We start from the raw sequence: 19,168 nt of genomic DNA, 5'->3' as shown, positions 1-19,168 counted from the left end.
ATTGTCAATGGATGCTGATATTATAATAATACAATTCAAATTAATGAAAGGGGAATTGAACTTGAAATCTTGTGTTTTTTAGGTAAGTAGCCTAAATCACTGAAGAAGAAAAGGTAAGCCTACATTTTCATTCATTAAACACATGCAAATAAATATCCAGAGAGATGAGTCAGTTTTAAATAGGCCTCATAATAAATTACAAGGGAAACTAGCCTTGCATTTCTATATGATTCCTTATGTACACTAGCCTACATTTGCTAAGTGTTTCCTGTTTTTCGACCTCAAAATCACAGATCGTTGCGTGTATTTTTAGTCCAAAATACACGTGTTTTGGTGTTAGATCCATGAAAGAGTCAGTGTTAGGGTCCTCCCAGAGCCCCAAAGCCCGCCCCGTCCCTCCTCTGCGCTGTGCCCGGCTCCCCCTCTCCTCTCCCGGCCTCACTGACGCGCGGGGAGGCGGGAGGCTGTACAGCTGGCAATTTACTCTGGGTCTCAGCTCTCACTCACGTTAATTGGCACCTCGCTGGCCTCAAATTGAACCCAGGCTTTAGATGCTCACATTAACGCATCTTTTGGATTAATAATTTTATTTTTTTAGCAGATTTTTGGCGCTGGTTCAACCTTGGACAAAGATCTTTTTCATCGGAGCTGCCACTGTCCGTTGGGGCCGTTATAACCGCCTCCACCGTTAAGACAACGTAAGAAAATATGAGCTAAACTAGAATAACTTTTATTTAACACAACCTAGTCTTTCACTGTAGGCTGTAATCTTTAAATGTACTTAAAATCTTGCAATTAACCAGTAGAACAATGTCAGTGGTCACAAATTAGGCTATAAAAGCTTAATCATGTGTAAAGATAGCTGCCATGCTAATTAAAGTTTCCTACTTTAATTAGCATGACAGCTACATGTTTTGGCAGCAATTGGGTTAGCTTTTTGTTTTTTTGTTTTAAAGTTCACAAAATCCAGACTAAACTTGAAATGCGTCAAAACTATTGACAGTGAGTAAAATTAATGAAGAAAAGTGATCTAAGTGCTGCTGGTATTAAAATATTAGAGAATATTATGAAAAAATACAACTTATAGCATTGGGTTGGTTTAAGTCCAGTCTTTTCCTTTGTGTAAATTACTCTCAAACTATGAAAGAAGTAATTTCAACTAAAGGAACAATAAACCAGATAAGTCATTGTGCGGCTGTAAATAATAGTAATAACTGTACAAAGAATGAATAACGTCAGGCTGTAGGTCTGCTATAGGCTGGCTTCTACATTAGAAGCCCACCTACTAAACTATTTGCTGCTCCTAGTGCAAAGCTGAGCAGTAGCATGTCTCAGTGGAGAGTTAAATAAATGTTGATCAAATGAAAAATGTTAGGAATGCAAGAGGAAACACAGACTTTCCCCCAAATCAGTCTCAAATATGTGTCAAATAAATTAATTCATTACTGTAAATGGATCTGTCTGAAAAGTTCTGAAGACATGTACTTTGTAAAGTTTAAAACCAGTTCACCTCATTAATAGTTCACCTGCCGTATTTAAAAGTGCACTATGGAACTTTTCTGATGGAGTGTCTGCCACCTGCTTGCCACAGCTAGATGTTATGCTTACCTGGAATATTCCACAGTGTGGCATTAATCTTATCTATCTCCATTGATGGAGACAAGCAGGTGACAGTACCAGACCAGTTACAGGTCTAATCTGTGAAGAGGCGAATCTACTCACTCATTCAGTAAATGCATGTTTTTAAAGGTATTTCAGACATTTAACCAGCCCGATGGAGACGAGCATGTTGCCCCAACAGAAAAGTTACATAAAAATGTTATTGATTTATTTACTTGGAACATATAGTTATGATATTTTACCTGGGATCCAGAATACACACTTCAATACTGAACAAAGATGTGAGTCTGGTCACCGGTGAATGTCCCTGCTTTCCAATGGGCGTGACTGACAGGTGGATTAGCCAATTGGGGACATGCATTGTTCTTTCCATAACGAAAAAGTAAAGGAAAAAAATACCAGAGGGGGCTGAATAACATCACAGATTCCTGCAGCATCAATGGCCAAAATACTAAACTCTGTTGATCTAAGGTGAGATAACTTAGATTTTATGAGTGAGTCATAGGTGACCAATGAGCGTCTTTGTTTTACATGTGTCACTGAAAAGAACAAATCTGATTGCACGATCGCGTTTGACTGGGCTTGAGACGTAGCGGAGGACATAGGGACCAGACTGATATCAATCTGTGTGAAAAATACAGAGAAATGTCATTCTGAATTTGCCAGGCGATATGATATCAATAACACTTGTGAAAAGTTTTATTATTGTTTACCTAACTGTCTTTCTTCTCCTCTTTATGCACTATTGGATGGGTCAATTGCAACTAGGAATATATGTTACAAGTGATAAAAATCTCAAACTTACACACTGTTCACCCCTGTTATAAAGCCCTGAGTCACGTGGCATTCATTCAGTGCGACATGCAGACAACCAGACATGTTTTGGAAAAGGCCAGTTTCAGTCTATGGCCCCTGTACTAGCATACTACACTACTGTATTTGTGTCTGAACAACCTGCCCCCCTCCACATACGGAACAGCCTCAAAGGGACGTCTATGTGGGGCTACTTATACCCACTGTACATGCTCTGCCATTAATCCAAATTACCCTAAATGGGGGATTCTTTCAAGGGTTTGTTTTTACAAATTTTTCAAACATGACGGTGCCCTGGTTTTCTGGTATGTAGCTTTGATTGACAGGTCTATTTCATGGGTCACTGCTCACTAAATTAGACAGTGGGTATTTAGGCTACTTAGGTGAAGGGCTGCATGTGAAAGTTACTATATAATTATATATAGTGTTATAGTACTAAAACTTCAAACTTGATTTTGATACTAAGGAAAAATCTCAATACTCAATACCAATTTTGATACCATAATGATAGTGAAATGTGTGTCATTTTCAGTATTATCACTATCAGTCAATAATTATACAGACACTACTACCATGTCTTGTTTTATAGAGGATCATATGATGCATACAGCTAATCCTGACATTTATAATTATATAAGCCCAGCATTATATACTCAGAATGAAAGTTTGGATTTCAGTTAGTACATTCAAGTTGACACTTTTTCATAATTATTTGCTACCCTCATTGTAATCTAAACAATAAAGTAATATAACAACAAACATGCAGAACCTTTTCCCATATCTATCATACAAGAATGTGTTGAGTGTTGACCTTAAATGGGCAATAATAAACAAAGTCCTTAATATTCTAATAATTAAAGTAGTCTGCATTTAATTATCTTTCTTATGTCACTCTGTTATAGAAGCTCAGAAGAGGAGCAGATGTCTTCAATCAGCTCATAAGCTCTCTTCCCCTGATCCATCTGTGCTGCATAGTTTCACTTTGGTGTTCACTGAGCCACATCTATCACTGTTTTATTCTGCAGATAAAATAAGATCTGGACTGACAACAATAGCATTTCTTTTTCAACACAAGGACCACTTTTACTCACTACAGATGTATAACATGTCATGGCAGTAGTAGTGCTGTCACAATACTAAAACTTCAAACTATATAATACTACGGAATATGCTCGATACTCAAAACCAATGATAGTAAATAACACTCTTTATTTAGACAGTAGAATGTAATTGTCAACATTAAACAATAGTGATCTCTAATATTACCATGAGGTCTTATATCTGTCTAATTCCTCAGTCACACACCCAGGTATTTGTGTCTTATACTAGTTCTGGTACCGTTCATGATCATCCTAAAGCTTTTCAAGAAGTTCATATCTGTTGATGTGTCTTTATGTAGCAGTACTTGTTAAAATTATCTAGTTTTGATACTAACTAACTAATACTAACTACTACCAATACTTAAATATTTAGTACAGATTTTTGATACTTTTGACAACCCTATATAGACGACAGTGGATGCAAAGTATCAATATGATCCTGATTACTCATATTGTCATGCAATTCTAAAATAGTATAGTATAATTGTTGTTGTTGTTGTTGGCTAGTCCTTTTCCACAGTCTAACCAAACTACGTACAGGTGGTCTTATTTACTTGTCATAAACTAACTAGAATAAGCAAAGGTATCCAGACGAACCTATTATGCCAAGTTAATATTAATGCAATCTGAATTTTGACAATTTACATGAAATTTATCTTATCTCTTTATGCAGCCTTGCCAATGGACAGATCCAAGCATCGGTGCCACTTGTCCATCTTGCTACTTGGTCTACTACTACCAACATGCTTATCACAAACCACACCAACGCCCTCTGCCTCCCCTTTGCCCTCCCCCTCCGCATCTCAGGCAGATCGGCTCCGAGTACGACTCACCGGATACCCCCGAAAACACAACGAGGGTCGGGTGGAGCTCTTCTATAAGGGCGAATGGGGCACCATCTGTGACGACGACTTCTCCATTCAAAACGCCAACGTCCTCTGTCGACAACTGGGGTTCGTCTCCGCCACGGGATGGACCCACAGCGCTAAGTACGGCAAAGGACAAGGTCAGAGCCTCTCAAAATAGTTAAGGGTTATAAGATTATAAGGTAGTGTTTACAAATAACAGAGTAGACCATGATTCCCCCCATATTTTTTTTTCCCTCACTGTCTAAAAACAAGCTAAACAACAACGGTGAAACAAATTATTCTTTATTCTTGTAGCATTGTAATAAACACAATTAGTGAAATATATTCTCCAGAAATTATATTAAATAAAATTTCAGATTCAAATATGGATGAGTTGTGCCAGTGTAATCTCTATATATAATCCTGTGAGATACACTGGTTTAGGGTTTTGTTTTTAATGTCCAGCTCCTTCTAGTGCGCACTGGTGCTGTGTCCTTGGGCAATGCACTTCAACCAGTGTGTTTTTGTGAGTGTGATTGCGGGTCAACAGAAAAAATTTACATCTGGCCTATTTTCACCTAATCCACAAATTGTCTGACCTTTTCTTCAGGTAAAATCTGGCTGGACAATGTGAACTGTAACGGTGGAGAGAAGAGCATTGAAAACTGCAGATCTCGCGGTTGGGGAAACAGTGACTGCACCCACGATGAAGACGCTGGGGTGGTGTGCAAAGATGAAAGGATCCCTGGGTTTGTGGACTCAAACGTCATTGATGTAAGTTACTACTGAAACATACTACCCTCAAAGTTTAGATCTTTACGAAAATGTATGTGCAAAACTCTTGTGATTTGTATATTGAGCTAAAAACCTATCAGGCTGTGTTAGCTAATTTGTGCAATGTGTCACCATGGCAACCACTGAACATTCCTCCATAGACATTGATGCCTTCCTAGCGTGATCACTGGAAAGTATCAATTAACTGTTAGCTCAGTAGTTGATATTTAATTATTTTCTAAAATTTAAAAGATCTTTTGAAATGCTTTGCTTTGTGGACAATAAAAATATACATCATACATTTATTTGCTATTATAACAGTGCCAAGCCAGTTCATGAGTTCACAGTTGTTTGCTCATTACAGTTACAAGACCATAAACAGCCGTGAGTGCTGTGCCTATGGGCTCTGTGCATCTGAACCTCAGTGATGTTAAATGGTTCAGTGAGACACATCTGCTCCTGGTTAGACCTACACTGTGTGAAGCCTCCATAGTTTACTCAGAGTTTGTACAGTGTTTGTACTGTGAATGGAAAAGGCCTCTCACTGAATTGATCTGTTGTCTCAGATCAGTGCAGAGTCGTACCGTTGTTTTAGGGATGTGACCTCAGACATTTTGGTCCGTGAGGCCTGTCCAACGAAAATATTTTACCATATCCAGCAATGTGTTAATTAATACATTAAATTACTAGATTAAAATGTTGAGAATCAAGCTGACTGTATTTTAGATATGAATGCTGCATTTTAGGATTAATGATTATTTTAGTCTGGTTGGCAATTACTTTTTCAGTTAGTCAACTAGTAAAATTGATTATGTCCATCGAATATTTAGATTTTTAAATACCATAGCGACTAATGGCACTGTGGTAGATACAATTTATTATTAATGAAAATCTTTATTTGTTTATTCTTTTTTGACATTTTGATTAATTGATGTGTTTGTTATAAAAGATCTTTTGGCATGTGTTTAGTCCAGATAAGAATGATAGAAATACAATTACAATTATTTTAATAGTCAATTACTAGATCATATTGTTTTTTTTGTTCAGTTATATTTCAGTTTATTTTACACTTGTGTCCCTTCTAAGTATAGTTTGAAGTATAGTTTAATAAGGCCCACAGATCTGAAAAACAAATCACCAGCATATGAATCCTATGTAGATGTTTGCCAATTTACAAAGATATAAATATATTAAGATGTATTATTTTGGCTGCAGCACTGTTTGTCTAAGTTACATGATGAAGTTACATTAAGTTACGTGATGGCCTGTGGACTTCAAATCAATGTTTCTTAGTATTACTTAGTTGTCAATAACTCTCCCTTTCTCCAGCTATTTGTTTGAGTCGCTGAAATGTGGCTGCCAGACCTGACTCTGAAACTGATCCAGGACTTTTTCCAAATAAACCACAGTGGAAGTGACTCAGAGGGAAGCCAGCAGTCTGTGATAGTCACGTTTACCACATACAAGCAATACGTAATACAATAAGACCCAAAATCACTCCATTACTCAGAGTGTAGACTTGTATAAATGCATTTGCACATGGTAGACCTGAAAAGGCCTTCGCCAGACATGTGTGACCTACTTTTATATATTTTGTATTTACAATTTACAGCCTATTATAGCAAAAGAAGGTTGAACTCTGTCAACTGAACACCAGTTTTTAGAAAGAACTTCTTCAATGAACATCTGGATAATTGGTGCAGCCTATTTACTTTTGCACAGTTGACACAATCCAACCATCTTCTGGTTTAAACCCCACTTGGACGACTGAGGGATTACACAAACAACGTAGTTTATTACTTACATTTAGGCTTTTTCCATTATAGACATTTTATTACAAAAAATCATTCTTAATGTGAACGGTGTTGCCTCTCCAGAGATCTGACCTCTAACCTGCCACCCGTCGCCTGCTTGGAGACCTATTATAACTTTTCTTCTTGTGTGCTTAGGCCCAGGTGGATGAGAATAAGATCGAGGAGGTGCGGCTGCGTCCTGTGGTGAACATGGCCAAGAAGAAGCGTCCCGTCACAGAAGGGGTGGTGGAGGTGCGGTACAAGGACGGCTGGGCGCAGGTCTGTGATGTGGGCTGGACCATCAAAAACACACGTGTGGTCTGCGGCATGCTGGGATTCCCACACGAGAGGAAAGTCAACAAGAACTTCTACAAGTGAGTCCAATGCTTCCACATACAACTGTCTATGAATTGGAGTGTATACTGTTTACGTGGAGTGTAAGAGTGTGGTCCGACATCTTATTTGATCGTCTCATAGGATTTAACGTGGTGTCAATTGGTTGCATCTATGACCCTGTATAACTCTATGGGAGATTTACAAAAAAACAACACAAAAATTGCTGTGCTGTTCTTTCTCAAATGTTAATGCTCCTGGCGTTGTTTACAGTGTGCACAGAATCCTACTTTATAAATATGTATTGCAAATAGGGGTGGGAAGAGACACAATTTCCACAAGACAAGACAAGACATAGTTTAAGTTGAGCAATCTAGTTTACAATTTTGGATTTATTTGATTTTTATTGTCGTTGTCATTGTAGCACGAGCTTGTCCCGTCCCTACTACAACGCTCAACTACATTTTATTTATTTATTTATTATTTTAAAACTATGTAGTCCTACTTCCTGATATAAGGCTTAAGTCATATTTCAGATACCAGTAAACCGGTCAGTTTTGTGTTGACCTGCATGTTAACTATTGTTTGGTGTTTGCTGCAGCCTGTTTGACATTCCTCTGGATTCAGTTGAGGAAGGAGTGACACTTAGACCACAAAGAGACGCAAAAAAAACATCATCTTTGTAAAGAAACTGAGGCTATAGGGAGAAGAATTTAGACAATTTCTGCTGCTTTAGACTCTAAACCATAATAGTTTTTTTTTTTTTTTGTAAGATTAACTTTGTGAGGCAAGGCTAGAGGTGGGAAAGCATTTACATCAGTCCTGGCTAGGTCCTGGTTTTGTTCAGGTTTACTTCCAACTTTTGTCTCAAATTTGGTCTGTTTGTAAGTACTATTACTTCAAGACAGAAGTATATCTTTGTCACTGGGAAGAAGAAAAACATGCATGGCTATATTATAAATTATTCAATAGACAGGGCCAATAAAGACTCAGTATTCTGATTACCATAACTCAGAGAACCCAATTTATGGCAACAATTCTACCAAAAGTGTGAGAGAGACTTGGCTGTTAAGGTTTAACCGGCATTGTCACATTTACTGGATTATAGCTCTATGGGCTTTTCCTGTTTATTGACTCTTGAGTCCTGAACAGTGGTTTGGTATGTGTGAGCCAAACACATTCTTGGTTGGTCTCCAAACTGATTCTCTGCAGATGTGTAACAGCACCCCTCGGTAAAGTTTGTCTCTTCTTTTGGAGTGTGAAGAGTATCAGGGGATGAGATTATTAGAATGTCACTTTCTCAAATGGGCAGGATTTATGTGTATCAGTCTGGGTTTTTTCTTTTTATTTAAAAAATGTGTTGAACCTGATCATTTATATTGATAAGGCCCTTTATCCCACTTAAGGTGCTTTACCCCACTTTATCCCACTTTATCCATCCAACCACACAAAAATCTGATATCAGTGAAACAATAAGCTTTTGTTGAGTAATGTTTTCGTTGTTTTCGTTGTTCTGGACAAGCCTCATTTGATTAAACAAAAACTTATTAAACATCTTTTCCATGGATATATTATTGATTTGCATGTAATGTTTCACAATAATGCATTACAGGCATTACAAACATATCTGTCTCCGTGAGGACAAGGAGGTGTCAAGACAATATATTTTTTGCCCTGAAAACAAATGAATAAGTGATAAATAAGCTTAGTGCCATATTGTGGAACACTGCAGGCAAAGAATATCATGACCTGAGTTCTAGGAAAATTGTGATGATTTCCTTTTTTTTTTTTTTTTGCATCACCTTTTCCTGGTTTTATGACACTGATTCTGCATTACATAATTTTCGGTCTGCCTTTAGGCTCCACACTTGTTGGCACATGAGTAAATGCCCTCTATGTGCCTGTGGTCTATATGCATCCTTCCCCTGTGTTTGCCTTTGGTCTGTCACCTTCGTGCGATGAATCTGTGCGTCTCGCTGTTGCAGAAGCCTCAAAAAGCGTGCGGCTGTGAAGGTGTCCAAGTCAAAGGTCAATGTTGTATCGAGTGGAAGGTACAGTGTGAACGGAAACCCATCATCCTGCTCTAGTCTGCCCCTGTCAACCCCTGTCCTGCACCTGCCTGCCCCAGTCGCTTCTGAGCAGTCTGACGATTGGTTTCACCTGTAGAGTTTACCTGTAACTGTAGAGTGTGTAGTTTGTAGCTTAGACTCTTAGTTCTCCAAAGATGCATTTATTTTATTCAGGGGTTTCATTTTTTTGTTTATAGGTGCCATTTTAAGGGCTGTCCACCACTGAAATAATATAATATTGTCTTTTAAATCGTTAATTTCTATGGCGATGATGCAAATTGAACTCTGAAACCCTTGAATAGTGCTTTTCTTGATGCTCAAAATAGCTTTACAGCTTCACTAATGCACTCTGTAGTACACTCACACGCCACATTCATGCTTAGGCAAAGTGAAAGTGAGAGGTGTTGCTTAAAAACACAACAGTAGATTGAATAGGATTGTATAGGATTTGTATAATCTGCAATAACCTCTGATCCACTACTGTCAAAACTGTACTTTCATGCTATAGACCTGGTTTAGATCTACTTTTAAACCTAGTTTTCTGCTTTAGACTATTTTTAAGCTATATTGGAATTTTATGAGGTGATACTTGAGGTGATATTTGAGAATCACTGGCTAGGACTTTAGCTGTATAAGACAAATAGAAGATTCAGTATTTTTCAAACAGTGTCTGTGTCTGGGTGTGGGATACTACAAAATATAATGAGGTAAAATGTTTGAAAAAAAATACTGTTAACTTTCCCATACAGTGCATCGATGTTAGTGTTTATCTCCTGCTTGCTTTAGTTAGATTTAATAGATGTTAAAGGTTCACTATTTAACTTTAACTGTGTAACTTTTCTGGGGGAGGCTTTGACACCTGCTTGTGTCCATGGAGATGTTATTGAACTTCCACCAGAAAAATTACATTGTGTACCTTTAAATAAGCTTCAAGCTCTCACGGAATAATAGTAATAGACTGGACACATGCTTTTTGGTAACATTTTGTACCATTTGTACAGTTGTTTTACTTTCTACCTCTTGTTTACATTGCAGGCAGACACCTAAACCTAAAGTTAACACTAAACTGAGCAATGCTGGCAAAAGGTAACCAGCATATTGTTTTCTCCTATAAGAAAATAAATATGCTCAAATGCAACTGTCTCAACAGAACTTTGATACTATGTTTTGTAACTTCACAGGCAATGGATAATAATGGAAGTATAGGGCTGCAACTAAAGATATTAGTAGCTGAGTAGTCAGCAATAGATTTTTTTTTAGTTGACCACCTAAGTAATGCAACTGTCTTTGTTATAAAAAGATCTTTTTGTATGGGTTTGAGTGTCTGTAGAGTTCAGAGAATCATTCCGACCATAGCAGTATGAGAGTGATTTTTAAAATCACTTCAGTAACATGCATACATCTGTATATTTCAGGCTGTATTTAGAGCGTCAGAAGAGCTACTACCACGTGCACTCTGTTGCCTGTACCGGAACAGAAGTGCATCTCGCTGCCTGCCCCCTGGAGTTCAAGAAACCCAATGGCACCTTCACCTGTGGAGGGTCTGCAGCGGTGGTCAGCTGTATGCCTGGACCACTCTTCATGCAGAACTCTGGGCTCAAGAAGAAACTCAAAACATCAGTAAAGTGGCCTTATTAATTTTGTTTTCTCAAAATTAAAACTACTAATGTTATGTTTCTGTAAAACATATCATCCTTAATACCTGCATTTTTCTAAAAGTCATAGTTTACATATTTGCACTCATGGATTGATTGATTGATTGAGTGTATCTTTGTGCATTTGTGTCTGTGTTTAGACCAACGTGCGTCTGAAAGGAGGAGCGAAGGTGGGTGAGGGCCGTGTGGAGGTGCTCAAAGGCTCGGAGTGGGGCACAGTTTGTGACGATCGCTGGAACCTGCAGTCGGCCAGTGTCGTGTGCAGAGAGCTGGGCTTTGGCAGCGCCAAGGAGGCTCTGACCGGGGCGCGCATGGGACAAGGTGAAAACGCACTGTCATGAATGTACTGCAATATACAAGGACAGAATAGACTTATCAAGTAATACAACAAGTTTGATTTGGCGATGTCTGAATTTTGCCACATGATTATTAAAGGTGCACTATTTAACTTTTCTGGAGGAGAGTAGACCTTCTTGTCCACATGGACATGGTATGATTGCTTTGCAAGGAATGTGAAATTAAACTTATCTGTCTCTATGTAGACGAGCAGGTAATGCAAAGTGAGTTGAGACCCTGCTTTAGTTTTACACTAAAAAGGAAATAGTCTGACTTACCAGCTTTGTATATTTCATAGAGGGATTGAATTATTACAAGATTTGCGTCTACAGATTTGACCTGCTTGGCCCATATAGTTAACATCCCATTCCCATCTTAGACTTTTGTGACCCAGTGTCAAATAATGAATGCTATACTATTCATTACTGGTTATATTGTGTCTCCAATACTTCCTGTCCTAACCATCAGTGATGGGGAAGTAGGATACTCCATACTGTGTAAAGTATGAATGAATATGAATGAAAGGACCAGTACATTTGGGCTAAACTGCTGCGAGACACAGTCAGTCTTTGTGTCTCTACTTAAGTTCTGGGAATCTTAGGTGTGGACATTAACCTCTGTTTGACGATCTCCACCACAGTAGACTCTTCACAAAACACAGCCCTGTGCAAAGATGGACGTGAATGCCGCACGTTTTTAGTCCCAAAAATTCCCAAACGTCACCAGAGTCGGAAACATGCAACTGAAGGAATTTCTTTCAGTGAAGTTGCGTAAGTCAGGCGAGTGGAGGAGGTGCGTTATGAGAAGGACTTGGAGTTTAGGCCAGGAATGTGGAGCTAATGGACGCAGCTCTGCAAACATGACTGAGCAAAAATCAAAGGCTGCTTGGTCACTATAAGTTATAAAATGCAGTAATTTATCAGTACTTTTCCGTTCACATAAATGGTTCTCTATGTAACTTTTCTGGTGGGGGGTGAGTGGTATGCCACTTCCTTGTCTCCTTATATTCAATTACCAATGTTTTAATTTAGACTTGTTTAGCAGTTATATTTTTTATTTGTATTTTTAAGAAATACTAATCTTTTCTATTTCTTAAGAAATACTAATCTTTTCTATTTCTTAAGAAATACTAATCTGTTGTAGCTGCTATGATCCATGAGTGAAATTTAGCATGAGGATTTCAGCAAGATTTTTTGTTTTAATTATAGAAATTATTGACTTCGTTTATATATGTCTAAGTCTGTTGTCATAGACATTGTTTATTATAATATCACAAAGTTAAATATATGTAGTAAACAGGATGTATTTTTATATTGGCCAGCAATGGGTCCGATCTACATGAACGAGGTGAAGTGTGTGGGGACAGAAAAGTCGATTTGGAACTGTCCCTTTAAAAATGTCACGTCTGAAGACTGTCAGCACACGGAGGACGCCGCTGTGCGCTGCAACATACCCTACCTCGGCCTGGAGAACTCGGTCAGACAAATATCGCATTCTCACATTATTTTTGTCCTGTTAGTCTATAATTTAGATGTTTAAAAGTGTACATACAATTTATTGTATGTACCTCTCAATCTTTTTTTAAAAGCATTTAATATTTTCAGAGTTTACAGTTGTTTTACTAATATTCTTATAAGCTGTGACACATTAGGGGTTACATGTACTTTTGAGATAAACCTACTGTATAGTTCGCAGTCATTGTGGAGACAGCACCCAGATAGATTGAAACATGGACACATAATAATCAGAAATATCATATCAATATTAAAAGTACATCTAGCCCCTATAGTGACATTTTAACATTTCTTTTTAATTAACACTAATCTTCAGTAGGGCTGGGTAATATGGTGATAGAAACAGAATGGACAATAATCTACGTTGGTGACATTGTCATGATTCAATGCTTCACTGTTTATTGTAGCTCATTGTTCACACACTTTTCCCCACCCACTCCTTCTGTCCTCCTAAGGCTCTGAGTGAGTGACAGGTGGATTTAACCATTCACAGTTAAGAGTGAACTCTTAGAGCAGATTGCTTTCATTACCTCCTGAAAACTACATAAAGATATTACATAAACATGAACCGTGATAACATTTAAATCATGATACAGGATAATGATGAGAAAATCATGATATTAAGTTGCCATATCTCCCGGTCCTACTCTGTAGATGCACAGACACCATGTGATGGGAAGTAAAAACTCCACAACAGCAACATTTGAACTTCCTATTCAAATCCTTATTATATTGCTCAAGTTCAAATACATAGTCTCTAAACTTTTATTTGCTTATCTAGAGATTCTGAATTTTTTAATGGTTTGTAAAATAAAAAATCACCCAAATAGCCCATTTATCCATCCATCCGTACTTGGAGTTTTTATGCCCCTCAGAGGTGTCTGTTGCTGTAGTGTCTAACCTGCCCCTCACAGATCCGCCTCACGGGGGGTAGGACGAGGTACGAGGGGCGCTTGGAGCTGCTCATTTCGGACGCTAATGGCACCGAGAGCTGGGGCCTGGTCTGTGGAGAGGGCTGGAGCAACAAAGAAGCAACTGTGGCCTGTAGGCAGCTGGGGCTCGGATACGCTAACCAGGCTAACCAAGTAGGTCCCTATGACAGCCAGGGTTATTAATTAGGTCCCTAACTAACAACTACCGGTAAGTAAAGCAGGTACCAAGGCTAACCAGGCAACACCAAGTAAGTCCTTGAACCACCTGGACCAAAATTTGAAGGAGACTGTCTTTTGGGGATCCTTGTATTATTCTATCTATTACATATGTAGTAGTCAGCTAAAACTCCATTAATCGACTTGCAACTTGGTGTCAGTGCAGTTACATTTCCATACATGTTTGTAAGCTTCAAACATGTTTCAGTGTTTATTAATCCATTATTAGTTATCCTTGTTTGCAATACTATTTAACACAGACAATAGAAGAGGTGCATCAAATAAAAACTTATAACAAAATGGATCATCACTGTCAGTGTTTTTATATTCTAATATCAAGTATTTCTGACTTCATTTTCGGAACAGAGGATACCCAGTCCCTTGCTATAGAATTGAATTAATTCTATCAATATGTTAAAACATTAGTGCGACCAGTTTCTTCCTCTGAAGGTGAGTAAATTTGTGGTTCACTCATTAACAATGCATGTGGAGTCGTCGTAGCAGTCATAACAGCAGTAGTAGTATTAGCTGCTTGTCTGTTTCCCATGGCTACACCTCTTTCTAATCAAACTAAATCACAGCTCAGAGTGGTGACCTCATGTGGAAACCTCGCTATAGTTTTCTCCTAAAAAAGACTAACCACTCTGCCGCCGCTTTAACCACGTCTCCAGTCCGTCATTATACAGTATTATCCAGTATAAGTGTGAGTGCAGACAGGTCACAGACGGGACAGGATACGCGCCCCCTCTGACTCCCTGCAGGGCCTCTGTGCAGATTCGGATAGTGGGCGGCCGCACCGGGTACGAGGGCCGCGTGGAGGTTCAGGTTGGCTCCAAGTGGGGCACAGTTTGCAGCACGGGATGGACCACTAAAGAAGCCATGGTGGTCTGCAGGCAGCTAGGGCTCGGCTACTCCATGCATGCCATCACTGTAAGTATAGGACAGTCGCCGGGTTCAGGTTACATTACAGTGAACTGGCCAAAAAGTTTTAATTTAAGTGTATTTTGATAAATATGACAGCATAATAGGCCACATCACTGCTGTAAATGGCCTCAGTTCAATTAAATTTTATTTATATTGCACATTTAAATGCAACTTGAGCTGAAAAAATACAGACGATTCAATACATAGGCAAAGAACAATAAAACAATAAAACACCAAGATATCCTGTCTAGTTAGAATTAAATGCCAGGGAAAAGAGAGGAGGTTAACTTACAGCAGCAATGTTTTTGAATATTTCTTCTAAAAACTGAAATTTCAATTAGAATTTCAATCTGAAATCAACCAATTTCATCACAGATATTTCTACAGTGTCATGAAAAATAATCAATAATAACTGTACTACTAAATAACCAAAGTAATAGTTCCTTGTAGTTTTAAGCAACTTCATGTCAAGTATAAGACTACATTTTTGAAGTATGCTTTTATCCTTATTTCTCTTTTCCATCATAAATAATGGTGAGTGATTTACTGGTATATATTTTCCATTATTCCAGCATAACATTCCCTTCAACACACAGTTTAGTATGCTTAAAAACAGAACACATTTTATTTATCCTTTCTTTAAAACAGTGCCCAGATGGCCTCTTACTCTGATTTATGATTATCTGAACACCTGGAAATCTTCACAAAAGACATCATAAATCATTAGAAAAAACAATATTTTTTGCTACAAATAAAAGAGGAGCTCTTAAATCATACCTAAATCCTTCACAAGGCTGTTTGTGGTGGTGTTTTTACTGTTTAACTGGTTACTGTCTGAGTAAATGGATTTCACAGTTGTGTGGAAACAGTAGTTTTCTGGGTGGGTGTAAGATTCCATGCATTAGCTGAGATCTATTGAGCTCTTACACGGACTCAAGCATAAAGCAATATGTCAGACTAAATCTGAACTAAATGAAGTACATTACATTGAAAAATGTCTTGTATGGGATACTTTTAAGCCCTTTAGATAGAAGTCATTTATTTTGGATCGCTGTTCTCTTTGTATAGTCTATCCACAGCTCAATACCTCTGAACCAGCCCTAACACCAGGATCTGTCCTAGAAAAAACACTGAAGGAAATGACAAATAAACAACAATTGTATATTTCAGATTAAAGCCACACTATAGTCAGTTTTGATATGATAGGATAAATATGCGCTGCTTAACTTTCAGGTAATGAGTATGCTTATCACTTTGCTTAGAATGTTCCACAGTATGGCAATAAACTAATCCATCTCCATGACGACAAACTGTTTGTGCCATCAGGCCAAGTTTCAGGCCGCATATATGGAGAGGCAACCCCGCTCACAGTAACAATGCATGTTTTCAATCAGGCAATAAAACACATGTAATGAAATTAAATGCTAGATGGATAAGTTTGTGGAACATTTAGGTAAAGTAATAACATCTCCATGGAAAGAAGAAGGTGGTGGACCCCTCTTTATTCTTTATTTAGGATCCCCATTAGTTATTACCACAGTGATAACTATTATTCCTGGTGTCCACAAACTTTCACCAGAAAACTTTCTTGTAGTCATTACATTGTGGTTGACTTTTCTCTGACCATATCCCTGTTTTGCCTCTTGCGTGTCTGTTCTGTCTTGTGTTTTTAAGGAAACATGGTATTGGGACAGCAGTAATGTGACGGAGATGGTGCTGAGTGGAGTGAAATGCACCGGGAATGAGATGTCTCTGAGTCAATGTCAACATCACAAAACCGTGACCTGCCAAAGAGCCGCTGCTAAATTCGCTGCTGGAGTCATCTGCTCCGAGAGTGAGTGGGAACATAGGAAAAAGATATGGTCAGGACTAGACCTGTTAATGCATTTTTTCCCTAGACCATTATAATTCTCATGAATAACTCTCCTTTGTAGACTATTGGGTGAAAATAAATCTTTAAATGAATCCACTCATATATCACTTTTCTCTCTGTTCCTCTGTCAGCTGCATCTGACCTGATCCTGAACGCCTCCCTGGTACAGCAGACTGTGTACATAGAGGACCGGCCTCTGCACATGCTGTACTGTGCAGCTGAGGAGGACTGTCTGTCTAAAAGTGCTGCTCAGGCAAACTGGCCATACGGACACAGACGCCTGTTGCGCTTCTCCTCCCAGATTCACAACATCGGACGAGCCGACTTCAGACCCAAAGCAGGCCGGCACTCATGGGTCTGGCACGCCTGTCACGGGTAAAGCTAAACATCTCATCAGACTGTTTCAGTAAATGTTTTGGTTTATGATAGTATTGGTTGTTTGGTGATTACATAATGTCATGATATATGAGGGACAGTATTATTATTAACACTACAGGCGTAAAGAGTGATTCACTGTTTGAGATAAAGACAACAGAGTGAGATTTCACATATTCACTGTACAAAATCTGTTTTATGAAGTCATAAAGGGGTAGATGTCAATACAAAGAGGTCCAAAAGTGCTCGTTTTGAAAAGAATGAAAAAAAAAACTTGAAAAATAGATTGATTCAGCACTAACAAATGATACAATCCTTTGTTTTGAACAGTCACTACCACAGCATGGACATCTTCACTCACTATGACCTGTTAAACTCCAACGGCACCAAAGTAGCTGAAGGTCACAAAGCCAGTTTCTGCCTGGAGGACACGGACTGCCAAGAAGGTGAGACTTACACAGTATTAAATAGTGTATGGCAAATAGATAGAAGTGAGGTTGTTTATAGTGTGTTTCATGTGTTTCTTTTAGGAGTTTCTAAGAGATACGAATGTGCTAACTTTGGGGACCAGGGCATCACAGTGGGCTGCTGGGACTTGTACCGCCATGACATCGACTGTCAGTGGATCGACATCACCGACGTCAAACCTGGAAACTACATCCTACAGGTCAGTCCAAGTCAGATGGACAAATCCAATTCTACCTCAGAATTCCTAGCTGTCCTCCACGCTTAGCATAAACATCATGACCTAAATCTAACTGAACACTTTCCTTCAGATTGTGATAAATCCAAATCATGAAGTGGCAGAGAGTGACTTCACCAACAATGCCATGAAATGTAACTGTAAATATGACGGACATCGGATCTGGCTCCACAACTGTCACACAGGTACACTAAATTACACCTCACTTTTCACACATGCATTTCTATGTCGTGTTTTTGTAAATTCATTTTATCTTTTGGCTTTCAGGGGATGCCTTCAGTGAAGAGGCAGAGAAGAAGTTTGAGAAATACCCTGGACAGACAAACAACCAGATTTCATAATCAAAAATAACATTAGTTTTAGTTTAGTGTAAAATGACTCAGCAGATGGTGAATTTTGTATGATTTTATACTTGAATATTCAAGTGCTATCAAGTCAATTCAAGTGACAATTCAAATGGTGGAAAGTCCTCAAAATGGTGCTTATAAACAGGAAGAGGAAACCCATGAATATGTCTCAAACAGGATTTTAGGGAATAGTCTACATGACTTTGAAGGTTTGATCAAGGCTTTAAAATGTCAGATGTTTACACAGAGAAAACAAAAGCATTAGTAAAGTATTTTTGTCATGTTATGAATGAGTTTTACAATTATGTTAAGTTTTTGCTTTAAGTTTTTGTAATACCTGATTTCTAGCTATTTTGCCTCCACTGATAAATTTTGAATGTATTTATTTCAAACAAAGGTGCTCTGAAGCTAATTTGAAGTCGCTGTAGAGTTATTTTTGTGTGGTTTATGAAGCTTTATGGTCTAGAACTACCAATCCAAAATTCAGTTATTATATAAAACAGATGTAACATGCTTCACAAAATAAAATGATCACAACTGACCTTGTTATGCTTTGGGACTTTTTAAAGTTAAATCAGGCTGTGATGTATGGGACAATAATTGTTTAAGCCTCATTAAGCCAATTAACCTCAATTAAACACTGATCCGATACACAGCATGGTACCCACATAAGACCATCAACAGTCTATATCTGCTTTATATTTTATTTTCTGGCATTGATATCTGTATTATTTTTTACATTTATTTTATCTCTGCAGTCTGATCTTGTTCACTGCTATGGGACACACGTCTTGAAATCAGATCCCAGACTTTCCCTAATACTTTTACATAATAAACGTATTTTACCCATATATAAAAAATAGCATATTTTTCTGCATAGAGTTTTATATAGTATGCCCATATTTAGTGGAACGTGTAGCAGACTCGTGAGCTCTCTTCTTTG

General features: G+C 38.2%; 1 protein-coding gene across 3 annotated transcripts; it reads left to right on the top strand.

The window, feature by feature from the left end:
* The first annotated feature begins 447 nt into the window (after window positions 1-447).
* On the top strand, window positions 448-18,766 carry loxl3b (lysyl oxidase-like 3b). Of its 3 annotated transcripts, none has more exons than XM_055231119.1 (16): window positions 448-698; window positions 4,207-4,539; window positions 4,992-5,155; window positions 7,105-7,322; window positions 9,267-9,332; window positions 10,386-10,436; window positions 10,766-10,970; window positions 11,146-11,326; window positions 12,663-12,817; window positions 14,778-14,933; window positions 16,602-16,761; window positions 16,932-17,175; window positions 17,506-17,621; window positions 17,706-17,842; window positions 17,952-18,063; window positions 18,146-18,766. In XM_055231119.1, exons 2-16 carry the CDS (start codon window positions 4,215-4,217, stop codon window positions 18,217-18,219), a joined length of 2,364 nt encoding a protein of 787 aa, XP_055087094.1. In that variant the 5' UTR covers window positions 448-698; window positions 4,207-4,214; the 3' UTR covers window positions 18,220-18,766. The 3 variants fall into 3 exon arrangements, with proteins under 3 accessions (XP_055087094.1, XP_055087093.1, XP_033843572.1); XM_055231118.1 differs by lacking the exon at window positions 14,778-14,933 and adding an exon at window positions 13,770-13,940; XM_033987681.2 differs by lacking the exons at window positions 9,267-9,332; window positions 10,386-10,436; window positions 14,778-14,933 and adding an exon at window positions 13,770-13,940.
* Window positions 18,767-19,168: the final 402 nt, after the last annotated feature.

This window comes from Periophthalmus magnuspinnatus, chromosome 22 (genome assembly GCF_009829125.3).
Source record: "Periophthalmus magnuspinnatus isolate fPerMag1 chromosome 22, fPerMag1.2.pri, whole genome shotgun sequence".
NCBI classification, from domain to species: Eukaryota; Metazoa; Chordata; class Actinopteri; order Gobiiformes; family Gobiidae; genus Periophthalmus; species Periophthalmus magnuspinnatus.
This window is presented reverse-complemented; position numbering and strand designations above follow the sequence as displayed.